Consider the following 25,129-nt stretch of genomic DNA (forward strand, 5'->3'; position numbering starts at 1 on the left):
ATTTCGCTTTTGGTAGCCGCCTTCTTCTTTTAATCCGGTTCAGTAATGGTATAAAAAAAGGCATGATGTGGTGAGGATGCTCAATTTTGGCGTCATGAAAAGTTCCCAAAAGTTGTAGTGTATCTAGTGCGTAAATGTGCGCGGGTCTTAATTTAACAAACTAGGAAGAAAAAGAAAAAAAAAAAGTGGACAAAAAAGGATAAAAAAGTGTAAAGTGGTTTATTCCTTTTTCTCTTCCTTCTTCATTGCTGTTAGAAAAAATTCATAAATCGATATGCCTTCAGGGGGGATATCCATTTGGAGAAATCGTCCAGGGGAAAAAAAAGGAAACGAAAAAGGAACGAAGAAGTAGACGAAAGCGAAAGATGAAAACGCAAGGAGCACGCAAACGAAGGTGATAAGACAAGGCACACATAAGTGCCATCCCCCTCGAATCGAATGTACGACAAAACGGGTGAATCGAATTAAACTTTGTTCATGTGTAAGAAGCCACAAGGAGGAATTAGGGTCCACTCACAAATGGCAAGCCACATATGAACACAGTGTGAAATAACTTCCCCAGCTATTTCTATAATTCGAAAATGAGAAATGTACCTGCTAGGAAAAATTGCGCACACTTTATTTTTAGCTTTGTTTCGTTTCGCTTCGTTTTTTTTTATTCCAGCATTAAGCTGGCTCTCTTCCTCCTAACGTATTAACACGAATTTAAAAAAATGAATCTCTTTGTGGCCGCATGTGCTCGAGGAAGAGCACCCCTTGTGCGGTTAGCAGAAGGGTGGAAGTTACCAAATTTCATTTACGCACTTCCGACGCAGGGGGGGTTATATAGGTAAGAAAAGGGGAGTTCATCGCGCTTGGCATATTTTCATTCCCATGCCATTAACAAAAGTTTTATGTTCATTTCCAAAGTTTTACACTTGTGGTATAAAAAGGATACTCCTCCCTTTTTTTGGAAAAGAGTGCAAAAAAAAGAAAAAAAAAAAAAAAAAATGGGAAAGCAGCACCATTTCTTGTACCTATACACCTTTAAGTTATCTCCAAAGTTATCTCCTTTTCGTAATTCTTTTTTTATCCACTAAAAAAAAAGAAAAAAAAAACACCTCTTTTAGTAGCTCAGGGGGCGTGGAATATCCAAATGTGTGCCAAACCACTACTACACATGGTGCAGTGAAAATTAGTTTAAGCATCCATCTAGCAGATATGAATATGAATGCAAAGAATTGGTATGATAGCTTGGTAGACCTTAATGCATTAAAATTTGCAAATCCGAGGGATTCATACTTGCGTTCCACTCATTCGATAGGGGGAAATAAAGAGAAAAAAAAAAATCTTTCATTTGTCACATGCTAATGCAAATTATCAAACCTTAGTATTCCCACAAGAAAGGTGCATTGGTCCCTACCTGCAGTGGGTTTATTGTACGAACAATGCAGAATGTTAATCAAACATAGGTACTCACGTTCGTGTATGTTTATATGGACACGATCAACGTAGACGGTGGGAATGACATGGCATACTACTCTTCTGTGAAGAAACGTCGAGAGACACTCGTTCTTCTCCTTACCAATTTAATACCCCTACACCGCAGCAAAATGGGCATTTTTTTCTTTTTTAAAGAGGAAAGGCGTGGAAACTTCCACGGGATGCACTTAAACGGCAATATGATTTAAATAGTCGAAGAATCAAAAGGGGAGGTTACACATATAGGGCATGATAAATACGTCGTAGTCAAATGGGATATATCCGGCAAACACCTAGCGAAATAAAAATGCTCAAAAATCACAGGCAACATGGGGCAGACGGAAACGGCGCACAACAAATTGGAGAACTCAATCCGAAGAAATCGAAGTGAATAGTGAATACAAAAAAAAAAGGGAAAAAATCAGAACCATAACGAAAATGATGAAAACAGTGATGGTAATAATAAAGCAAAACGAGATGAAATAAAATAACTAATCACAACGGGGGGATGTGTTGCGGGAAAAGACCAAATATGCGCGGAAATAATGATAGCGTTCGTAGAATGTGTGCAGCTATCTGTCTTCTGTCTTCCCTATGTGACCATCATAAAAAAGGAAATAAAATAACTAAGGGGAAAAAATTACCAAAGTTGGTCGAAAAAACGGCCACAAAATGGCCAAAAAATTATTAACAAAAAAATTACCAAAACATGGCAAAAAATTCACCACAAAAAAAAAAAGGGAGCAGAGGGGACGCAAAATGAGGTGCCTCATCCCCCCGGACGATGGGCCAAAACGTATTTTCTAATTCTGCACGTTTCGAAGTTGATTTGTGCTTCCCCTAAAGGTGTCATTTCTCCCACCCATTTTAATTCTTAAAATTTGACGAAAGGAGGATTACCACTTCCGCCTCTGAAGCGAGCACACCTTTGAAAGTGACACCATCACAACTGTGCCAGCTTAATCTTCTCAGCTTTTACAAAAAAGTTGTTCGAATCAGCAACGTAATATTTCTTGATACAAACTATTAATATGTACAGTAGGAACGAAATGAGGAGGCAAACAAAAAAGTACAAAAAGGATTTATTATCAATAATTCTTGATTTGAAATCGATCAGGTAATTGTAATCCATGGACGGAAAAATATAATGACCATATCCTTTTCTTAAATTATCAGCCATGGTAGATTTATGATTAGCATCATTATCGTTGAAAAGGTTATATTTCGCGTCATTCCCATTTCGACTGTCATTAACGGTTCGGTTGTATTTTCCGTCTGGGGTGTTCTTATCATGATCATTGGCGTTGTTCCAGTTGCCGACGACTACTCCTCCCTTTTCTCTTTCTAAAAACAGATGCTCCTGGTTGTTGTAGGGCTTATTCTTAATCTTGTGCAATTTGTGCATTATATTTTCATAGTAGCTTAAAATGTTTAGGCACTTATTACTCAAGTGGTAAAAATTTTTTTTCAGACAATTGTGTACCTTTGAAAATTTCGAGTAGTCCGCGCAGTAGAGCATAACATCCTCGATGCAGGAGTATAGTAGGGAGTTACTTAGGGACTTCTTACAACTATCAGATAATTTATCCTTTTTTAAAGTAATACATGTTAGCACATCCCTATCACAATTGTTATTTTTTATGTCATCTTCACATCCTTTTACTGGTTGTGTTTTGTTCAGATGGTTCGTAACTGTGTTGTTAATTTCTGAGTCGTATAAGTTTATCAAATCTAGGAAGTTATTAACATCGTTGCTTGCGGTACTTACCATTTCGTTTGGAATGTCTAATGAGTAAATTGAAAAATTGGATGGAATAATTTGAGATAGCATACTTGTTAGCAAAACGAGGTCATCCATCGCTGCATCATTTCGTTTTTTTCTTCTGCTAGACTTAGTGTTGTCATTAAATGTTAAGTGGTTGCTCATGTAGGACAGCTCCGTTTTTAGCATGTCATCGAAAAGGTTATCGTTTAGTAGAGTTACGTCGACATATGAGCTGTCTGCTGCCTTCTGATATAACAATAGTAGGGCGTACACAATGGGGGAAAAACATCTTTGGGCTATTTTTTTCATTTCTCCCACTTGTTTGTTTGCTTGTTTTTTTGCTTGCTTGTTTGTTTGCTTCTTTGTTTGCTTGTTTGTTTGTTTGTTTGCTTGCTTGCTTGTTTGCTTGCTTGTTTGTTTGTTTGTTTGCTTGTTTGCTTGCTTGCTGTTTGTCTTCTATAGTGGGGAGTCGTCGCAGGGGACTCGGAATCGCAAAAAGGGGTGGCCACTACGCCCGTGACGTCCCAGGAAACAGAAATGACGAGCACCACGGAGTTGCTTAGTCGCTTTCCAATCAGGTGTCTACTTGCAAGCAATTTTCATTTCCGGGAAACACACTGCTTCGCATTTTAAACCAACTGCCATTGATTAGCAGGGCGTGCTTCACAGGCAGTAAACCATTTCGCGAAGATGGCTTACCATCTTTATTGCTTATCGCACATTTTGTACATACACATTTAAATTTACGCGTAGTGGGGGAGGGAAAAACACCAAAAATGGGGTGGTTAATTCGCAGGAAAATTTGAAAAGGGAAAAAAAGGAAGAAAAAATTAGCACTTGGCGGGTGTTATTCACATGGCATTATGCACGTTGACACTCGCATTAATATGAATGTGCCGTGAGCGTCCTACGAATGTGTCGTTAACTTTCTTTCGTGGGGGACAAAAATGTAATGCAAAACGCTGTGTGTACTGAGCGCGGGGATATGGTATATCATCAAAGTAGTATTCATAACTTCCTTTGGCCAGTAAAATCGTTTTTTACTGTTCTGGGGTGGAAAAAACGGACGTGGCCGGGAGAGTGCGCGCGGAAGTAAACTTTGTTTCCCTTTCGCGCAGGACGGACAACTGTACCATTTTGATTACACAATATCCTTTTCACGCAATAATTCCAATCATTCGCTCATACACAGTTGCGTAATTCGAACTTCAGAGGAAAACGCGGACAGGAGAAGAAAAAGTGTAAAATGAAATGAAATGAAAAAACGACCGCTCTGTTTCGTTTTATTTTGGACAATCACGGAAAAATATTTACCCTTTTGCATAATCGCTTGCCCTTCCACATGACGGAGTTATGACATACGAACATTCTAACATTTCCACAGACTTGAGTGCAGTTAAGAAAATTCAGACACATGCGAGGGGGAAAAATTAACGCAAATTTTTATTCATTCGTTTGTTCGTTTGTTCGTTTTCTCGTTCGCCCAACCGCTTGCCCTTTTTTTTTTTCCTGTGCAGCAAAAATGTGACAATTTTTGTATGAGATGAAACCAAAGCGTCGTTTACACACCAAGGGAAAAGCATTAAGGCGCATAATTTTATGGGTTAGTGCGGCGTTGTCCTATAAGGGCTCAAACACCACTTAAGCAAAACAAAAAGGGAGGCGACTTCATGTGCAGATTCCTTCTTTGTGGTGCATACTTTGCTCGTGGGTTTTATTCGCCCCTTGTTATGTACACATATTTGCATATGTGCATGTTCGTGTGGGCACCTTTGTGTGCATATAGGCCATCACCCATATGTGCGTAATCCCGCAGACGTCTTAACCATTATTGATGAAAAAATAGCTGCAAATTGTTATGAACTGTTGCACGAATGGGTAACATTTATTCGTGCTACATATGACCATCACGTTGCTTTTTATTGGGGTCCTTTTTCTAAAAAATACGTACAGGGGGCTAAATTGCAAAATGGATAGTCAAAAATAGTGGCCATTTGGCGCTGCTCGCAAAGTAACTTCGCTATTCCCCTTTTCCCGTGCGTTCACCCGCCATAATGGAATATGTTACCCCTCTTTCCTGCGCGTGTTTGTTTGTATTCCAATATGAAAAGTGTAAGTATACGTAGCAAGGCATAAGCAAATGTGTACCTGTTTCCAAAGTTATGACTATATGTATACACATATTTATGCATACCTATGCGCAGCTCGTAATTGTAAGAACTCGAAACACCTTTTATCGCCCAACCTGCACACGCACCCCTTGCAGTATGTAATGGGGAATCCCCAAAAGAATATTCCAAATTTGCAATTATTTGCGAAAGGGACAAATAATGCATGAAGCTGATCGTACAAATGGACCGCATCCTTCAATGAGCTAAGTTTTTTCTCTCAAAGATCGAAAAGGCATACAACCACGGCTATACCGTTTTTTTTTCTCGAAGCGTGTGCTCACAAGTTTTATGCTCATTTGTACAACACACACTATTAAACTCATTTTTTTGTGCAACACCAGAACAGTAAAGGAAAAAAAAAATTCATACTTTTGAAATAGCTATTTATTCTTTTAAGATGGGAAATTAGTACAAAATATAGGCTATTTCAAAAGTATGAATTTTTTTTTTTATTCCGTGTTCATAGGAAAATTCGAAAAATGAGAAGACTTTTTTTTTTTTCTAAATCTGTATTTCCCGGAATAGCCATTTTTTAAAAACAAAATGTTCTATGCCCGCCGCTTCCACTCCGGTTTTATCACCAAAGGGGGCAAAAATATGAAGGGTCAATTGGAAGAGGAGATCATGAAATCAAGTCGTTCTTTCGGCCTTCATAAAAAATGAGAAGGCAAAAAAAAATATTGGGAAAATGCAATTGCAATTTTTAACCCCCTTTTTTTTGCGCACAAAAATAGCGAAAATGTAATTCACAGGTAAAAATTACTCTGCTAGAAAGAACGGCCTTTATCGTGAGGGGGAAACTCGTCACATTCGTATTTTTCAAGAATGTACGTTGCTATTGTGGTGATTTAAAAGAAGAAAGGCAAAATTCCCATTGTATACATGTATATACACTTATACAGAGAAGAAGAAACATCATTCCCCTTCATTTTCCTCATTCGTACAACAATAGGAGAAAGGAGTATACAGTTTCAACCGTAGTAAAGTTACAAAATAAAGTACTCAAAATGAAAAGAGGTGGAAGAGGAAAAAAAATGGGGGCGCACAACAACAAACTCGGCAAAGGAAAAAATGATGCTTCTGAAGATGAGGAAGTCGTAGAAAGCGAAGCTTCCAGCGATGAAGCGGGAGAAGGCAACTCCACCAGTGAAGAATCAATTGATAGTGATGCTGACAATTTGTCGGACAAAGAGCAGATGACCCGAGCGCAAAAGCAAATACAGATATATTTCACATCGAACGTGGCTAATGAAAAGTATCAAATGGAAGACACGATTTACACCATTCCAGCTAGTTTCAAAAGAATCGACTTGTCAAGAATGGTCAAAAAATTGCTCGATATAAAGGAAAACGTTTCCTTCGAATTTTTAATAAATAAACAAATTTTAAGATCATCCATAGAAGAGTTCCTACATCTTAATAATATCCTCTCGGAAAATGTGATACAGATAGAGTACATACTATCGATAACGAAAAAGGAAAGTACCCAAATTGACAAAATCTCAGAATGGGTTTCAAAGTTGATCATAATTGAAGATAAGCTATACTGTAGCACCTTTGAAGGAAGTACCCTCTGTTATGATTTGTCAAATTTCTCCAAAATTGATGAGCGAAAGGTAGCTGATACGTCCATATTTGCATTTAATGTTTGTAAAAATGACAAATTAATTGATGGAGAAGTAAGGTACAGCGAATCGGCTGTAGGACTATCCAATGGGACCATAAGGGCATTTTTAAATGAAGAAACGGATCAGAAAATAGTAATGAGGAGTGAACTATATCTAGGCAACCACGACGATATGGTTAAATCTATCGCGTTCAGTAAGACCGGGTCGTTACTTATCAGTGGAGGTGCAGATAACAAAATAAACCTGTATGATAATAACGAAATTGTACAGAAGTTAAAGGAATGCATGTCGGAAAATAACACGAGTAAGAGAAAAATGAAACATGTGTTAACTCCGAAGAAGTGTATACATAAGGACGTGGGAATTATAACCGCCCTAACCTTTTTTAATAGTAATAACCGCTTTTTATGTACAGGCCTAGAAAAACATATAAAAATTTATGATGCAGATACGGCAGACCTATTTGCTGCTCTTCCATATGGAAAAGCAATCATGTGCAGTGACATTTTGAGTGAAAATCTGTTCGTAACTGCAGATGAACAATCCGTTATTAAACTATTCGATGTCAGATGCTTAGAGGAAAAAGCAGTCATATCGCCAAATGAGCATAAATATTTTTTCCATGATAAAGTGGTAACTTCCCTTGGGGGGAACAAAAATGGAATTCATTTCCTATCTTCGTCACATGATGGGTTTACCAATATATACGACGTGAGGCTGAACAAGTTGCCAGTGTATACGATTCAGAGTGAAGACAAATCGAAGGTCCTGTCCAGCACCTGGTTCTACAGGGGAAGCCACAATTATGTCATAAATGCGGACGAGACCCATTTGATGTTACATAGCTTTTAATTCGGAAGTGTGAGGGTGGGGATCAACTCGGGGATCGCTTTGCATGCCTTCCACGCTGGGGTATTCTGCGGTATGGCGGCATATAAACACGTGGAATGTTCTTCAAATAGGGGTGGTCATTCTATAAGCGTACATTTCTGCGAATTTTTTCCAATCAGAAGGATCTTGCTGTCAAGATGTGAAGCGGTTATCCTTGCGTGTACGTTTAACATTTGGCCCAAGGGAGCACTAGGTTATCACCCCACGAATTGAATACACAAGCCGATTGTGGTAGCGGTACTGTAAAAAAAAAAAAAACAGTAGGTGAAGAGAATATACATATATATATGTATATATACATATATGGGCTCCTTCCCCCAATTACTATTTGATCGGTACCGCTTCGTCTGTTTGTTCCACCCGTATGTACGAGCTCTATATGCTATGTGCGGGTATTGGCTAACTTTTTTTTTTTTTAGCGTAAATAGGCTTACGCATTAAGGGAGCCACTTGCGCCAACTTTTTTGTCTTGTCACATTTGTACTGTCATCACGCCCAAAGGCGACCTTTTCATAGAATAATATGCACTGTTTAAATGTGCCTGGAAATGGCCTTTAAAAATGCTACTCCTTTCTTGGCCTCAAAATTTTAAGTTGAGGATTTCTTACATGCTGGAATAAGATGTTCTAATTGGCGCAGCGTTCCTTCGCATTGGGCTGAGCACCAATGGGGGGTTCTTTTTTCCCATTTTGTCTTTTTTTTTTGTTATTATTTTTTCCCTTAAATGAGGAATAGAACACACAGTGGGACATTTTTAACGTAATAGAGTCAGGTGTGTGTGTGTGCTGCTGGTGGTATAATTACGTTTTTATATCTTCCCAGTAAGAGAATGATACGAAGTATTAACCCCCTTTCGGTTGTTTTTTCCCTTCCTTTGGCCATTTTTCATTAAAATAAATTATGGGGAAGGGAGGGTCCTAATCGTTTGTGCGCGCAAGGCGCTATTCAGACTGTCACATCTGAGCGTTTGCAGAGTATATTCACTATGTACACCTTTCTTCCTTTAAATGGCTCCAAAGGAACTTATCCGTATGCACTGTGTTACTTAATATTCTGTTGAAAGTTAATGGGAGTGGTCATTTTTATTTTTTTTTTCCCAATCGGGTGCTCCGCTTTGTAACAGACAAACTGTTGCTGCGCTAGAGCTTTCCATAGGGGCGTTTTCCAACTGCTCCAGAAAAGAACTCCACTTTTTGGTGATATTGCCTATGGTGGAAATATAACCATGTTGGTGCCCATATGGAACGTGCGCGTAGTAGCCCCCTCAGAAATGCATACAGTGTGCTGCCACTTCATATGCAACCAAATGTTGGTTAACCCAAAGGTGCTTACAGAAGTCCTGCCCCATTCCCTACGTTTTGTGCCCCTCAATACATTCTCGTAAATAGGCACAAACACTGTGTGAATGTATACCTTTAATGACGCACGAAGACGTGTACATATTGGCCATATCTAATGTAGCTATAAGCTGCTCCCTCCTGGAGTGACCTATCAGCGACCTTTGCAATCTTCTGTCTTTGCCTCCCCTGACCGTTGGGGAGAAACAGATGGAAAGGGGGGGAACTCCCCATGGGCATATAAGTACTACGTGCACATAATATTTATACACCACCACGTTAAGGCATTTGTATTTTGCTAGCACGATGAGCTTCATGTCGGCCCCTTCGCAGTGACATCACGGGGAGATAAAAATGAAGCGAGTATAGTACGAGTAGGGGGTATACATTCTTGTTACAATTTATGGGGTGGGGAAACCTCGATGGGTAATATTAAACATCCGATTGGGCTGAAACGTGGCCATAGGCATGTATGCACATATGCGCGTGCATGCGAATGGGCGTGCTAATGGACTTAAATTAATTTCACTTGTAGCTTTCACATGGGGAACAATATTTTATGGTGTTTTTTTTTCTTTCCCCTTGGCTTTTTCCATCATCCGTTCATTTTTTATTTTGTTTTTTTTTTTCCTGCTCTTTGCCCTTTTTTTTTTTTACCCCTCTATATGGTGTATGGTCCAAACGAAATAGTGCGTGTTTACGTAAAAACTGCATAAATGGATACCTTTACTGGAGGCAGATAAAAATACCCCCTGTGACGGACACACGTGTACATATTTGTATGTAGGGTGAATGCAAAAATGAGGAAATAAAAAAAAAAAAAAAATTGGAAGAATCTTTCCAAAGGTAATGCATGTCGATATGTTTTGTTATCACATTTTTGTTCTGGATTTATTTGTAAAAAGTGGAAACGTACTCGGAAAAGAACAGTTTCAACAGGAACGGATAAGGGGTTGAGCGGTGAAGTTACTAAATGGTGAAGCAAACATATCGTGACCGTAACGTCGTAACAACGTAACCGAGTAACCGCTTAACAGCGTAGCAGCGTAACGCGCGTCATACGTTCAAATCGTAGCATAACGAAGCGCAGAGCGAGTCATCTGCACAGCTTAAGTGAATACCCTATTTGTACCCCGTAACAGTGTTACCATCCCTTCTGCATACAGCAACGTGCCATTTGTGTATCGTAACACACCATAACGAGGCCCAACCAACCATCGCAGTTAACGCAGAGACGCAGGAGTACCAAGTGACGCTGCAAACAATGCAGCACGTCAATTAAAGGGTGAAGCGCTGATAAGAAAAATGCGCTTCCGGAGGAGTTGACCGATCGCACCAAACCGAAGCGAAGCAGTTCCGTGCCACAAACGGAATAGCCAGTTTGGTCCTATAAAAATTCGCAGTTTATTGTACACACAGTTGTTCGCTCGTTTGTCTGTTCGTTCGTTTGTTACTTAGCTCGTCAGCTCGTTTGTTTTTTTCGAAGACGATAAAAGATGAAAACAAATGAGGAACTTCTGCGAAAAGAGGAAGAAGATATATCCAAAACTATAGCCTTGTCTCTGGAGGAGTACCACGCCGCGCAGGGAAAAAAGAACGAGAAAGTAAGTCTGGGCGAGATGGAGAAACATATATATATAGAGAGAGAAAGAGCAACGCGGCGGAAGCAGATAGAGGGGTGTAATTTTCTGACGCGTTGAAAAGTTGCTAGTTCGTTTAACCATTCGTAACGCAGTGCCGGGTTGGAGGACATGCTACCAACGCGGATGTGTGTGCTGGACGGGAGGTGCCATTTTTAATCGCTCTCCGTTGGTACACACCGCGTTGTGCGTAGTAGTGCAAAAAGAAGAAAAAAAAATGCATGTGCCATGTACTGGACGAGTGTCACCAAGATACGGGTCCCTTCCCCCCCGCAGGATGACTACCTCCCGGAGGATGAAAACGACGAAATGCTGCAGGAAGCCATTCGGCTGTCCATCATAGGATGCAAGAATAGCGAGAAGCAAGACAACAGTGTAGGCACGAAGGAATCCTACCGAGACATTGTAAAAAAAAAATTCGAAAAAATTACATACTACCTATGTAACAGCCATGAATCAACAAAAAATCAAAATGATATTATCGACAATAAACTATTTTGGGAAGACATCTACAAAAATTATAAAAACATTTACATCATTATAAGGGACTATATGATAAGTCTGAATAGGAGGAATGAAAAAATGAATGAGGACTCCACCGATTCTACGTCTAACAGGGAATACGACGACAGTGATGATTCTAGTGATTGCAGTAACAACTCTTCTTCCCTTTCTTGTTGTTCCCTGGAACAAATAAAAAGAAGCTATAAAAATATAAACTACACTACAAAGGATTATTGTAAGTGGTTGAGGAAAGGAAATAGAAGCAAGTGTCTAAATGATCACGTCTATGTAAATTATTTGTTAAAAGAAATGAAGTTACTTGATGACACTACGAGCATTCACAACTTAGTGTTCGGTGTTAATAATTATAAGTACTCCAATAAAATGGATATAAAGAAATGGTGTAATCATAGTATTTCATTTTATGACAGTAGACAAATAAATTTTGGACTCCGACAATTTTTAAGTGGGCCCTGTGGACTCATTTCCAGTGTCCAGGGGTACATTATCATTATTTTGCTTTTCAATTATAAGTATCATTTTCTGTGGGATAATAATTACTTTAATATTTTGAAGACCAATGCAGATTTCTTGAATTTCACCAATAGTGATACCCCTGGGGTGGGGGGGAATACCTCTTCCCCGGGACAAGTCAACAAGTCAAGAGGAGGAAGTGGCGCAGCTCTTCGTAGTGACGCCAACACGGGGAAGGATGATTGTGATAAACAAAGGGAGGACCACACCGGGGAGTACAACCAGAGCAGAGTCCCCCCTTGTGATCAACACGCGGCCGGGGAAACCGAACCCGCAACTCCGAATGAAGAAGACCGCACAAACTGCTCTTCGCAACGGATTGATTACCAAAGCAAGGGGGGGGACAGCACCACCGTGGGAAGCGACAAAAATGGGGTGGAACACCCAAAGGGGGGGAGCTGGGGCATGAGCAGCAGCGGGGAACGCGGCAGCGGCAGCCTCGACAGCACGCGCAGCAATGCCAACAGTGGTAATGACATCGGAAATGGAGGAGGTGAAGGCGGTCGAAGCGATAGAGGCTCCTGGAAAACAGACACGCAGAAGGAGAACGTGCCAAATGGAGAGGCCGGGAAGAACTTGGTCCACGACAAAGACCACGACAGGGAGGACGACGAGAGTGATGATTACGATCACGAGTTTGTACAGCTAGTCAGAGATAACATAAAAGATCTAAAATATTATTCATTAGTAGAATCCATGGCGTATATTCTGTATCAGTGCACAGACAAATCGTATTACATTATAGCGTTTTTGCTCCCCGAATGTTACGATTTTTCATTCTACATGAACAGGAGAAGCTCCGATGAAGACATGATAAGGGATTTAAAAAGAATAAATATTTACTACAAGGAGTTTAGCAGCATTAAGGAAGTAATAAAGTTCTACTTGGAGCATTTCATAATTTTCTCGAGCTCAACTGGAGCCATTTCTTTCTTATATTCTGTAATTCTAACGAGAGGAATGAACAATATTATGAATGATATGGACGACGTGAACCATCCGTTAATAGGGATTTATGGCCACTGCTCGCAGGAGTTGGTTAATCTGCTTCTCACCGGCAGGGCCTGCTCCAACGTGTTTGATAACAATAGTATTATAAATACGTTCCCGCAGATGGACGAGGACGTAAGCGCTGCTTTGCTGTTTGACGGGGGCGGCAGGCGCGGAAGTAACAGTGGCAGCAGTTTGGGGGGTACCTTCGGGGGTAATTTCCCTGGCGGTACTGCTATCCCCCCGTTTGCGTCCCCCACTAGGGATGCGAGGCACGGATCAAGGAGCTGGAATGGTAGCGGAGGAAGTGGCGGAGCTCCTCAGCTTTCCCCGGGGATGAACAAAAACAATATCATACTTAAGGGAATCAATAAGAGACCGCTGATCGGACTGCTCACCGATTTTGAAGCCTTCAAATATTGCGAAGTGGGAAGCTTCTACAAATACCCCATTTACCCTATATGGGTGATTAGTAGCTCCAACCACTACACCGTCTTGTTTTCCCTAAACATTAACAACTCAAAATGTACCAGTGAAGAATTATTCTTAACCAAATTGAATAAAGTGTGGAATAAATATGACAAGGAAAATAACAAATACATTTTATCTCATTTCATTCCTCAATTTATACAAGACTTGAATTTAAAGGAGGAATATAAAAATATGTTTGATGGCTTTGTGAGTGACCTAGACATTTTGCTTTACTCCGAATTTAAGGCGTTTTATTTACAGTTAAAACAGAATGATATTAACAAGCTTAAGAATTCTGACCCCCCAAAGGAGAAGTACTTTTATCTTTACGATGCACAAGAAACGGCAGAGAAATGTATCAACTATTTTCTGCTTAAAGAAGTCGACTATGATGTTACGCATGATAATCATTTAAAATTTTTTAACACGCGCTGGCCAAACAATACCGTCGAAATTTTGAACAATGTCAAGAGGTCCTCCAAGCATAAGTATGCCTATTAAGGTGTTCATCACACTCCATGTGGGAAATCTTCAGCATTTTTTTTTTCCTAGCAGAGAAGAAAGGGCGTCCATGTCTATCTGTGTTTTTCTCCTCAGGAGGAACGGCCACATATATATACTCTCTTAAATGACTCCCACACACAGAGACCACATCATGGCGAAAACGTTGTGTTAAGTGTAATTATTGTACTTTTGAGAATTTTTGAATTCCGCCCCTTCTGTGAGAAATTCCTACCTATGCGCCATCCCCTTAGTTGAGAGGCGATTCTCATTTTGTGATGAAGAGGCAGTGATTAGCAGGATTTGCAGCACATTTTGTAGCACATTTTGCAGCACTTTTCGTAGCTCTCTCCTCTTCCACCACTTCGCCTTTTTTTTTTTTCCCGTGCCCTCCTCCCCGCACTTTCGCGTCGTGTTAGTGCCTCTTTTCTGCACACATAGCAAGAAAGAGGCAGTTCTCGGGTTAGCGCTGGATTGGATGAGTCACCAATCAGCGTGCCGCCAATCGGTGCTGCTAACCTGCCGATCCGCTTACCCTTGGGGAGTCTTCAATTCGTGGAGAGCGCCTCCTTGAAGAGGTGCTCTGGGACGTGCGCACAAACGCACCTCGCCGTGCAAACAGACATATGCGTCATTACATAAATGTACCACTTGTGCATGTAATCTCTCTCTACCCGTCTGTCCTACCCCCAGGTAGGCACCTGTTTCCTGATTTATACTTATAAAAAAAAATTATTAATGGACATTTTGTAGCCGCTCCGTTGATAATACCTTTGTTTAACGTCAACTCGGATAAGGAAATTTCCTTTTTAAAGCAATCAAATTTTTTTTTCCCCCCACAAAAAGGTGGTAAAAAAGTGAGGGTATTTATTGTGTGAAGTCATGCACATATATATAAACACCTCTGTAAGACACATGTTGGAGTGGTTACTCAAACGTGGAAGGGGGGTTGTCGCTATGGAGTGACCAGGTGAGAGTGGGGCATCCGAGTTTAGTATCAGTCCGAATGTTCCCCAAGCGGGATCACCCTATTGATAAGGCCCGGCGGATACACGGCTTCATTTTAACACATCCCGTGTGAGCAAAATATGTTTTTAGGACATGCCAACATTTGCAAAACCCATGTTGCCGGATGCTTATTTTTTGTTCACTTTTCGTGCAACGTAGTTCTACCGAGTGGGGGGCAAACTGATGGGATAAAAAGGGTACATTTTTTTTTTTTTTTTTTCCTTTTTTGAAGCCAAAGCGTTTATTTTTTCCCCAATGGTCCACACAGGTATGCTGCTATAACACGTGGATTTTTCTTCTCCATCACCTATGCTGATGTGTATCATGTGACCGTATGTGTAAATATTCATGTAGGTAGAATGTATGGGCATTTTCCGTCCTTCTTACTCAACGGAATGGTAAGAAAAAGGGAGGGGTAGAACGCGGACTTGGGCCGATGAAACCACCAAACGGAGTTATACCTGTAACGCCTTCCATCTGAAGAGTTTCGGTGAGGAAAGAGATAACAGACCAAAGGTATGATGTGCAAAGCTTTGACTGCAACTCTCTAGGCTGACCTGTAGAAGTCATGCCAGTTGTGAGAATCAATCACGTTTCCGTCTCTTCACCTGTTGGAAGTGACCCCCCGCAGGGTGGGCTCAAATCTAAATGCCCCCTTTCCGCTCGAAAAGCCGAGGCAGTCGTATTAGTTCGAGTGCACCTTCGTCACAGTTGCAAATATTTATGAATAACCAAATGATTAAGAAAAAATTGCACATGGGGGGCGAATGCACGTATGCTTTCTCATCTATGCCTCTCTACGTGTGACCACCAGAAAATCGGTTGCCTATTGAAGGGGCATAAAAAAGAAAAAAAAAAAGAAAAAAGGCTCATTTGATTGTTTTCCCCCCATAGTATAACATCAGGGAGAGGCATTTTAATGAGGCTTTTTTTTCTTTTTTTTTTTTGCCCAAATTTGGTTAAATAAAATTGCCGTGCAAACGGTTCATACGACATGTGGGTAAAGCAAATCAATGGAACAAATAATCATTGGATAAATAGCCGTCGTCATATCCGCATCTAAATGAGCCATTTCCCATTTTTGCGTTTCCCCATTTGCGTGCTTCACACCCATTCCGAAGTTGCCCCCCGACACGAGTACAATGAGTTGTACCACTCTGTACGGGTACGAGCTGGTTAGCCAAATTGATCAGTTGGTGATTCGAAAAATTGCAAATGAGAAGATTCAGCCTGGGGGAAATAAAAACTGGCCACAAGAAAAAACGCTATTTATTATTTACTCAAAGAACATAGCCACGTATTCATATCTGCAGATTCTTCTAAAAAAGAGTTTGTTTCTAAATGCAGATGTTACGTTTGTACTCGTCCGAGTACACAACGGATCCAACGAAAAGAGCTTAATCAATTTCATAAAAAAAATAAATACACGAGGAAAGAACACATGGGTCATAATCCTCTCTCCGTTGTCTCGTCACATAAACAAGTGTTACATTTCTAGTTTCATTAACGAAGAAAAGGATGTGGACCGATCTAACTGTGCACCCATTTGGAAGTTACTATTCCGTGGTAGTAGCAGTAGTAGAAGTACTTATGGGGGAGATGGCCATAATGATGGATACAGGACTCTGGTCCAGCCCATCCCCTTTTCACATGGAGCTCCGTATTTGTTTGCACAAAGCTGCGAAGCCTTCCTGCAGTTCCTCTTTTGCATTTTGCACCTTGGCATGATAAAAAAAGGAGAGTATATCTGGACGAACTCCACTGCGAATGCGCCGATTCAGAAGGAAAAGGCAGCTGAGGGAGACACGGAAAAGTTCAGTGACGCTACAGAGGGGGATTACCCAAGCAGCGATAACACCCTACCTAGTAACCTTTGTAGCGACATCAAACAGATTAGTAATATAAGCCCAGAAATTAAGAAATACCTTAGGAGTAGCACCAAATACAACCTTCCGTGTTGCGTCCACGCTATCCTCCTCTTCTTGAGATATTACCACATACATGTGAAGGGGAAAAGTGTGTTGATTCTTAGTAGCAACATAAGTATCTACCTATCCCTATTTGCCTTCTTTTTTCGAAGTGACGTTTCGACCACTGTCTATGATCCGCTGCGGGGGGAGGTTCTGTGTAGATACGATGGCAGGGCCAAAAAGTGCTACCTACGAACGAGGAACATAGGCAAGCTACACATCAAAAACGAAGCCGATTTTAAAAAAAAGTGCATAATGTTCTCCAATTCGTATGTATCGGCCAGTAAGGGATACACAAAAATTACCCACCAAGATTTATCAACACTGAGGAAGAACATGGATAGAAGGATTGTCAAACGTTCCGATGTCATAATAATAGCAGTAGGTTGTCCCCACATTTTAAAAAAAAAAAATATTAAAGAAGGCGCAATTATCTTAGATTTGGGAATCAATTTGGTCCCACTCCGAGGTAGGCACATGGAAAGATTGGTCGAACCGTTTTGTGGTTCCTCCGTCGGGAAGAAGCAAGTGGAAATGAAAAAGAGGCCCCAAAAAGTGGATGAAAGGAAGTTCCCTTCAAGGAAGCGACTCTTCCCGTGTGAGAAATTCAAGAACGGGGAAAGTTCCCCAAAGTTACAAAATTGCATAAGCTTAGTGAAACATATATGCTTAAATTCTCCTCGAATTGGTAAAACTGCTACATGTGAGAATTTCTTTGGGGAGGAAACCACCGGAGTGATAAGAGAAGGTACTTCCCCATCTCAGTGTTCCAACGATTCTCTGATTTCTCCGCCCAGTGGAGGGATAATGGGCGTCCACAGCAAATGCCATAAAATCATTCCTCTAAAAAGCCGAAAGTCCAAAATTAAATTCGCCAATGGTTTAGCCAAGTTCTTGCAAAATTACGAAATTGTTGGTGACGCGGATGCGAACTGCAAGAAGAAGTGCGCGCTCCTTTCGAGTGTGCCCGGGGGCCTGGGCCCCATCACCACATCCATGCTGTTTTATAATTTGTACTTCAACTGAGGTCTCATCCGAGGTAAGGCAGCGGAAGATGGCGGTGGAGGGAATGTCCGCTTAGAAGCCTAACAGCCTAGCAGACTAGCAGTCCATCAACCCGTCAACCCATCGACTCATCAGCTCATCAACTAATAAGCCGATTAACCCGTCAGCCCCTTCGCTCCCCAGTCTGTCAAACTAGCTACTCCCTTTTTTGCGAATCCAGTAGGGAGCATCCCCCACAGGCCCGTCCACCCAACCGACCATTACGTATATCTTTTTTTAATTTTTTTTTTTTTGTGTATCTCCCCTTTTTGTTTACTTCTAGCTAACTTAAGAATTAAAGAGTCCATCCCCCTCGTTTCAGTAAAATTTTCCACGTGAATAATTCGAGTATAGGTGAGAATTCCTGCACATTAGTAGATTCACCGCGGAGTGAACTGCACTACACTGAAATGGTCGTCGTCTTCTGTCTGCATCTTAGACTTGGTGCAAAATGTTACTGCATGCCGTTCTACTTGAGGGGTTATTCCCGTTTCGAAAGAAGGGCACTCAAAAATTAATGTGCGCGCGGAATAGTGGGACTTTTCCCCGCTGATTGGCATCGCTAATTTGGAGAGTTTCCTCCCTTCTGATTATTTTGACCGATGTAGCTATATAAATATACTGTTCTGCGAAAAAAGGAATAACGATATTGGCATTCCATCGTGGGAAGACAACACATTTTTTTGGAAAGGTAAATTTGGCATTCCTAGAAAGAGGTAAGAAGGAACCCCTTTCGCCTTTTTAAAAATTGCCAAAGTTCCTACACCTGTATGCACAATTAAGGAAAAAGAAAAAAATAGCACTTATTTGTGTAGTCGCTTTTCAGCGTGGCGGAATGGTCATTTGTGAAAACAATAACTGAAGGAATTCCTGCTGGGGAGATCACTCGAATGGAAGGTCACTAAGATAGGCGCCATATCTGTCATGTGAGTTGTGCGCGAAAGTTAACATCAATCGATTAAAATTTCGTTAAATTGGGAATCCTACCGTTACTCCATCACACGAGTGATTCTCCCATGGAATGGGAGAAAGCGGACGCTACTACATTATTACACAAATCTGTTCGCTTTTTTTTTTCTTTTTTTCTTCATCTATTTTGTAGCCGCTCCACCCCGAAGCATCCGTGTGGAGGGTTCAAAAATTGGGAAGCAAAATAAGAACGAAGACATGGCGTCCCCAGGAGAGAGAGAGAAAAAAAATGCGCATTGGGCCGTGCTTCTCCCTATTTGTGTACTCCATTCAGAACTATTTTTCCGTTTCGAGGGAGTTTCTTTTCCGTCAACCTCGTTAGCATTATTGTCTGTATTTTTAATAGTATCTAATTTGCCCTGTCTTGGAGGATGCCTCCCTTTTTTTTCTTTTTTCTGTGCATTTATGATTGTCCAAGTGCGTTTTTTGTTTCTTTTTTCCATACTTAAAATTTCATTTCTCTTTTTTTTTTTTTCCCCCACATGGAGAAATAGGCCTATCGCTGCACGAAACGTAGCGCGGCTCTTTACCGCTTTTACTGGCACGTCTGGCGAATGTATTGTTCTCACACATCAGTGCGTACATAAATCTGAATACATGTATATGCCGCCCCTGCAGCGTACACACGCCTGTTGTCTGAAAGCACGCTGACACATTTGTAAAAAAAAAAAAAAGAAAACAAAATGAACCTCAGTCGAAACATTTTGTCTAAAATAAAAAAAAAGAAAAAGAAAAAAAAGGACAATGCGTTGCTAAATGAAGAACTGAATAAAATTGAGGAGGTACCCCGCCGTTTTGTGGATTCCTTAAGTGATAACCATCGCCGCATTTTCTTTCGCCTCATCGAGTGGTCCGCTGCCCCACTTCGTACTTCCCTTTCCAAACGCAGAAATGGATGGGAGCGAATAACGAAATAACTGAAGAAACGGCGACGTCGGCCAAGAGAGAAGTAAAAAAAAAAAAAATATATATATAAATATATAGATATATTTCATTTTTCCACATCTACCACAAAGTATGGAAGAACTGCGTACGCTTAAATAGTTATCTCCATTTCGTGTGCATTTTTTTCCCCCCTTTTTTTGGAAAGGAACTTTTAGAATTTATTCAAAATCAGGATGAATTTAAAAACATAAAAAAGTTGTCTTCTGATGAAAGTGAAGTAAATGTGCCAAAGGGAGCTAAAAAAAAAAAAAAAGTTGCCAAAAAATGGAATCTCAAAGGATGCGATATAGTTATGCCATCCGCCCTCAGAAAGGTGCTTGCGAACAAGGAAGACCCCAAACGCACTTTATTTATTTTTTTTTATCATTTTTAATCACAGAAATGTGAAAAGAAGAAAAAAACGAGAATTATAAAAAACGATAAAGACCTGCTAAAAGAGTTGGAAAAACAGATTGACGAGAAAAGGTTAGAGGAAAAAAAAAACATCGCTAAATAATTACCAATCAGCGTCGTATCAGTTTGCCTTTCTAACGTCGTTCGTCTGTGTTGTGCATAGCCCGCTGTGCATTTGTCACAGAAAGTGTCTCCTTTTTTTTAAGACATTCCCTCCGGTTTCACACCTCCTCCATGTCTGTATTTTCAGGCTGCAAAAAGAGAAGCTAAACAAGGATAACATGAAGATGGAAGAAATTGAAACTTTGTACTTGACGGAAATTGAAAAAAAGCAAAAGGAGGAAGAAAGAAATATCATTTTGAAGAAAAAAGAAAGCGCACTGATAATAAAAAATCAGATTCAGGAAAATTTCGTACGCAAAAAAGGGGAATACAGCTGGTGTGCAAATTGGTCTACACGCAACACCGCATGTGGGTATGTATAACCCCCTCTTTCAGCATCAAATATTTTTTTCCTTTTTTTCTTTTTTTTCCTTTTTCGCCTTTTTTTCCTTTTTTGTCTCAACAGCTGAAGAAGCAGGAGGAAGAGAGAATGAAAATAATCGAGGGGAAACTAATGCAAAAGCAGTTTGAAAAAAATAAAGTCGAAGAACTGGAGAAGAAAAAAGAAAAGTTGGAAGAGCAACGCATCCTGTGCAGTTACATCCTTGAGAGCAACAAGAAGCACATTGAAGGTAACGGGCAAAAGGCGCAGAATATAAGGACACATTTCCATAAGACAGTGCACGCATTTAGAGTAGTTGGCAGATGGGTGCCTATCGCAATTGAAAGTCGTCTTGGCGAAAGTGGGACACCAGCCAATAAGGGGGCACAAATTAATGGCACACGACACGTGCGCTTTACGCGAGTACATACCGACGCACACGTTTATGCGTACGTTTTTTGCCCATTTGCACAGCCCTGAACGAGCAGAAAAAGAAAGAGAAGAGGAAAGATGCGGAGTAAAAAAAAAGAGGACCATTCTAAAAAGCATTCTAAAAAGCATTCGAAAGGACGTTCCTAAAACGTTCGAAAAAACTTCCTCATTTGAAAGCGCGCAAAATCGACATGCACGGATTTGTCTTATTCCCCCCTTTTTTCCCCTTTAACGCAGATTCGTCAAATACCAGGAGGAAAAGGCAACGAGAGAAAAGGAATATGAAGACAAAGTTAAGCGAGAAAAAGAAGAAAAAGAAAAAGAAGTCCACGAAATACGAATGAAGCAGAAAAAAAATGTCGAACTACAAGCGCATTTTGACGAAATACAAGCCTTGAAGTATGGACAGACATTTCCCCCATGCAGAAAAACACGAGAATGCAGAATATGCCTGTTCTACCTACAGTTACACAAATGGTTGGTAACTTTTTTAAAAATTTCCCTTTGAAGGTGGCAAAAGGAAGCTAAACGGAAGGAGGAAGAAAAAAGAGTTCTGGAGGAAGAGAAAAAGAAAAAAAAAATAGAGGAATTAAAGAAGGCCAGAATAGTTGCAATGGTTAGCACACACTTCTGTTCAAAGTATATGCTACGTGTGGGGTCAGCTCACAACTTGGTTGCGGGTTACGACGTGATATACTTTGGCTGCAATGCTTTGCTACGCTTTCTTCGTCCCCGATCATCTACGCAACCTTCCACTTTTTTATTTTTTTTACGCACGAATAAATTCCTTTTTGAAACACAAAAAAAAAAAAAAAAAACTTTTGCAGGAGCTGAAGAAGAAGAAAAAACTGGAGCTAATAGAGGAAGGCCAAATCGAGGCCGAAAATTCCAAAAAAATATTCCAACTCCATGTACTAATTTTTTAAAGAAAAATTGAATCATGTGGATGTATTTGTACATTTGCACACCACCTTTTACTAATTCCGCGATAGAGACACATGTGTCGTTACACCACACATTTGGTGCAGGAAAAGGAGAAAATGCAGAACGCAGAATGGGCGAAATTGAAGAAAAAAAATTATTATGAGAGTTTAACCAAGCTGGTTAATTTAAAAAAAACAAACAAACAATAAAGCCGGTAAAAAGTAGTGGAAGTCATCCAATTGGTCACATAAGAAAAGGGGTTCCCCCAAGGGGGCTAATAAGCCAGTGATATGTGACATCACTGCGCGAAGGAAAAAAAAAAAAATAAGGCTGTAAAAAAAACACAGACTAAGCGAGTGTACCAAATGCACCTGCGCAAATGGGCACGATAGAAACGGCTTGTAACCTACCCAATCGATTTCGCCACGAGCATATGGCACAACAAAAAACTCCCAGGTGTGCACACGCATACGTAAATGCATATATGTACCTGTGTGCGCCCTTTTTTTGCCTACTTAAACTTCCTCTTTTTAACATTCAGTTTTAAATTTAAATCAACTTTTGGTGGGGCGTCCATCCCAAAGTTCTTCGAAGTCTGCAGCAAATTCAGGTTGTTCACGTCAAAGACGTCCTTCAGTGCGTAGGTAATGTACCCCTAAGGAGGAGAAGAAGGAATGGGTGCATGGTCGGCGTGGGTGTTTGATGGACGAATGGGCCAATGGGAATATATGTTTGCGTGGAAGAATGGGAGAATAAACACGCCCTTGTCGAAGCAAACTGATAAGGGTAGGTTTACGTACGCGCAGATGTAGACGCCTGGACATACCATTTGCAGCAAACAGTATGAAACAATTTTTAAAAGCAACTGTGCCCAAAAAGGAAAAAAAAAAATTCCTACAGTCAGGAGAAATGAAAACGACACTCACACGTGATGGATTTTTTTTTTTTTGCGACGTTCGCTCAACTTACATTCAAATACGATTTGAAAGCCTCCCGAGCCATCTTGTGCAAGTGGAAATTTTTAGTGACGATGGACTCTATGTGTGACTGGACATTTATTAATTTGTTTGGGTCATAGGCAAACTGATTAATTGGGATGTTATAAAACTTTAAATAGTTTAAAAATTTTAATTCGTGCTTCATCAAAAATATGATAGCCGAGCCACTTGAATCTTTTCCTCTGCACGTTCTTCCTACTCGATGGATATATTCCTTGGAGTCATCTGGGGGGTCATATTGAATAATGTAATTAACATTCGGAATGTCCAGCCCTCTGGCTGCCACATTTGTACAAAGCAGAATAGCACTTTGGGCAGCGGAAAACTCGCTGAAACTTTTAAGTCGTCTATTTTGTTTTTTTTTCCCATGAATACAAAAGGTGGGAATGTCAATATAATTTAACAAATCGTTGTAAAACTGAACGGACATGCAATTGTTAAAAAAGACCATAATTTTTTTCGAAATATTTCTTTTTAAAAATGTAAATAATAGGAGAAATCTTTTATCTTCATCAACTAAGGCATATCCCTGTTGCAGCCTTTCCACTGTGGCAATCTTTGTCGTTACTTCTATAAATATGGGCTTCTGCAGAGAAAGCCTTATTAAATTTTCCACTTTGGTGGTCTGTGTAGCTGAAAATAGGGCAGTGTGTCTTTTCTTGGGTAACCTTTTGACAATTAAATTAATTTCCTCCTCAAAACCAATTTGAAGCAACCTGTCCGCTTCGTCTATAATAAGCGAGATCAAATTTTTGTAAATAAATTCTTTCGTGTTTTGCATATGGTCGAGCAGTCTGCCAGGTGTTGCAATTAGTATGTTTATGCCATGAATAAATTTTTTTTTTTCTTCATTTCGACTCATCCCACCAATGATTATTCCATTCGTCTGGGGAATATATTTACACAGATCTTTACATACTTGGTAAATTTGAAGACACAATTCTCTGGTGGGCGATATTATTAAAACCCCCGTTCCATTTTTCGGCAAGAATTTTATATTATATAAAATATTTATAGAGGGCACTAGAAATGCTAACGTTTTTCCTGACCCTGTTTTGGCTGCTCCAAGAATATCTTTTCCGTTTAAAAAATGAGGAATACATTTGGCTTGAATTTCTGTGAGAGTTACAAAATTCAGCTCCTTCAATCCTTTTTTTAGCGCCTCGCATATATCTAAGTCTTCGAACTTTGTTTGGCTGTAGAACGTTTCTTTCGTTTCTACCTTAGAGGGGGGCTTCACCTCCCCATTGGGGGTGGGACCATCTTCAACGTTTGACGTGGCACTTGCGTTGCCACATGCGTCGGCACCTGCATCGGCAGCTTCCTGCTCATCACACCCATTCGAGCTCCTTTCCGAGGCGTCTGACGCAGATTCACCCGCACCGTCTTTGTTCTTCTTGGATTCCCCGCTCGCACTATCGCCATGCTCCAACTCGTCCGTGGGAATGAGATGATCCTCTACACCGTTGTGACTTCCATTTTGATTCTCGCTTGGGTTCAATTTTCTTTTCTCTCCCCTTTTCTTCACTTTTGCATTTTTTTTTACCTCATTTTCCTGTTCGTCCTTCCTCCCGTTGTCCTTATTGGTAACTATTGCACCATTACTATTAGTAGGGTCACTTGGTTCTGTTTTGCTTATTTCCTCCTTCATCAGTTCGTTAATTTTTAGCGGCTTATATATGATGGGGATCTATGGGAAGCCCCACAACTTGAGTTCCCCCTTGGTGTTATTTCGCGTGTTATACATGAATGTACGTGAGGAAGTGGCCCTGGGTAGGGATGCTTATGCGTATATGTACCATAGGCAAACTATATATGACATATGCGTAAAGAAAGTACCAGGGAGGACACAAATTTGGTAAAAAAAAGAAGGCGACAATTTATCCTACTCTTTGGAGACTTTTTCCTTTTCACAGGGTTTCATTTTTTTTTTTTAAAATTGACTCACGCGAATTTTATTTTTTCGAAAAGGGACCCAGGATTTTTAGTAAAAATTTACGACACTTGTTTTGCGCCATTCGATGTATGAACTGAACGGGTTTAATAAAAAAAAAGGCAGAAAAAAACGG

The 25,129-nt window shown here is 40.3% G+C and overlaps 6 protein-coding genes across 6 annotated transcripts; 4 read left to right on the top strand and 2 right to left on the bottom strand.

Moving 5' to 3' along the window:
* Positions 1-2,404: 2,404 nt before the first annotated feature.
* C922_01016 (hypothetical protein) lies at positions 2,405-3,535 on the bottom strand (the record flags this gene model as incomplete). The annotated part of the gene is made up of 1 exon (XM_008816625.1): positions 2,405-3,535. One exon carries the CDS (start codon positions 3,533-3,535, stop codon positions 2,405-2,407), a length of 1,131 nt encoding a protein of 376 aa, XP_008814847.1.
* A 2,896-nt stretch (positions 3,536-6,431) lies between these two features.
* On the top strand, positions 6,432-7,877 carry C922_01017 (hypothetical protein; the record flags this gene model as incomplete). The annotated part of the gene is made up of 1 exon (XM_008816626.1): positions 6,432-7,877. The coding sequence occupies one exon, from the start codon at positions 6,432-6,434 to the stop codon at positions 7,875-7,877; it is 1,446 nt and encodes a 481-aa protein (XP_008814848.1).
* Positions 7,878-10,749: 2,872 nt separating this feature from the next.
* Positions 10,750-13,893, top strand: C922_01018 (hypothetical protein; the record flags this gene model as incomplete). Its single annotated transcript, XM_008816627.1, has 2 exons — positions 10,750-10,857; positions 11,170-13,893. 2 exons carry the CDS (start codon positions 10,750-10,752, stop codon positions 13,891-13,893), a joined length of 2,832 nt encoding a protein of 943 aa, XP_008814849.1.
* A 2,150-nt stretch (positions 13,894-16,043) lies between these two features.
* C922_01019 (hypothetical protein) lies at positions 16,044-17,897 on the top strand (the record flags this gene model as incomplete). The annotated part of the gene is made up of 1 exon (XM_008816628.1): positions 16,044-17,897. The coding sequence occupies one exon, from the start codon at positions 16,044-16,046 to the stop codon at positions 17,895-17,897; it is 1,854 nt and encodes a 617-aa protein (XP_008814850.1).
* A 1,670-nt stretch (positions 17,898-19,567) lies between these two features.
* C922_01020 (hypothetical protein) lies at positions 19,568-22,271 on the top strand (the record flags this gene model as incomplete). Its single annotated transcript, XM_008816629.1, has 11 exons — positions 19,568-19,666; positions 19,774-19,833; positions 19,975-20,046; positions 20,209-20,294; positions 20,473-20,635; positions 20,791-20,956; positions 21,181-21,223; positions 21,376-21,537; positions 21,649-21,754; positions 21,966-22,049; positions 22,167-22,271. 11 exons carry the CDS (start codon positions 19,568-19,570, stop codon positions 22,269-22,271), a joined length of 1,146 nt encoding a protein of 381 aa, XP_008814851.1.
* Positions 22,272-22,573: 302 nt separating this feature from the next.
* On the bottom strand, positions 22,574-24,711 carry C922_01021 (hypothetical protein; the record flags this gene model as incomplete). Its single annotated transcript, XM_008816630.1, has 2 exons — positions 22,574-22,717; positions 23,032-24,711. 2 exons carry the CDS (start codon positions 24,709-24,711, stop codon positions 22,574-22,576), a joined length of 1,824 nt encoding a protein of 607 aa, XP_008814852.1.
* Positions 24,712-25,129: the final 418 nt, after the last annotated feature.

The sequence above is a fragment of the Plasmodium inui genome (assembly GCF_000524495.1).
Source record: "Plasmodium inui San Antonio 1 unplaced genomic scaffold supercont1.3, whole genome shotgun sequence".
In the NCBI taxonomy this organism is placed as follows: domain Eukaryota; phylum Apicomplexa; class Aconoidasida; order Haemosporida; family Plasmodiidae; genus Plasmodium; species Plasmodium inui.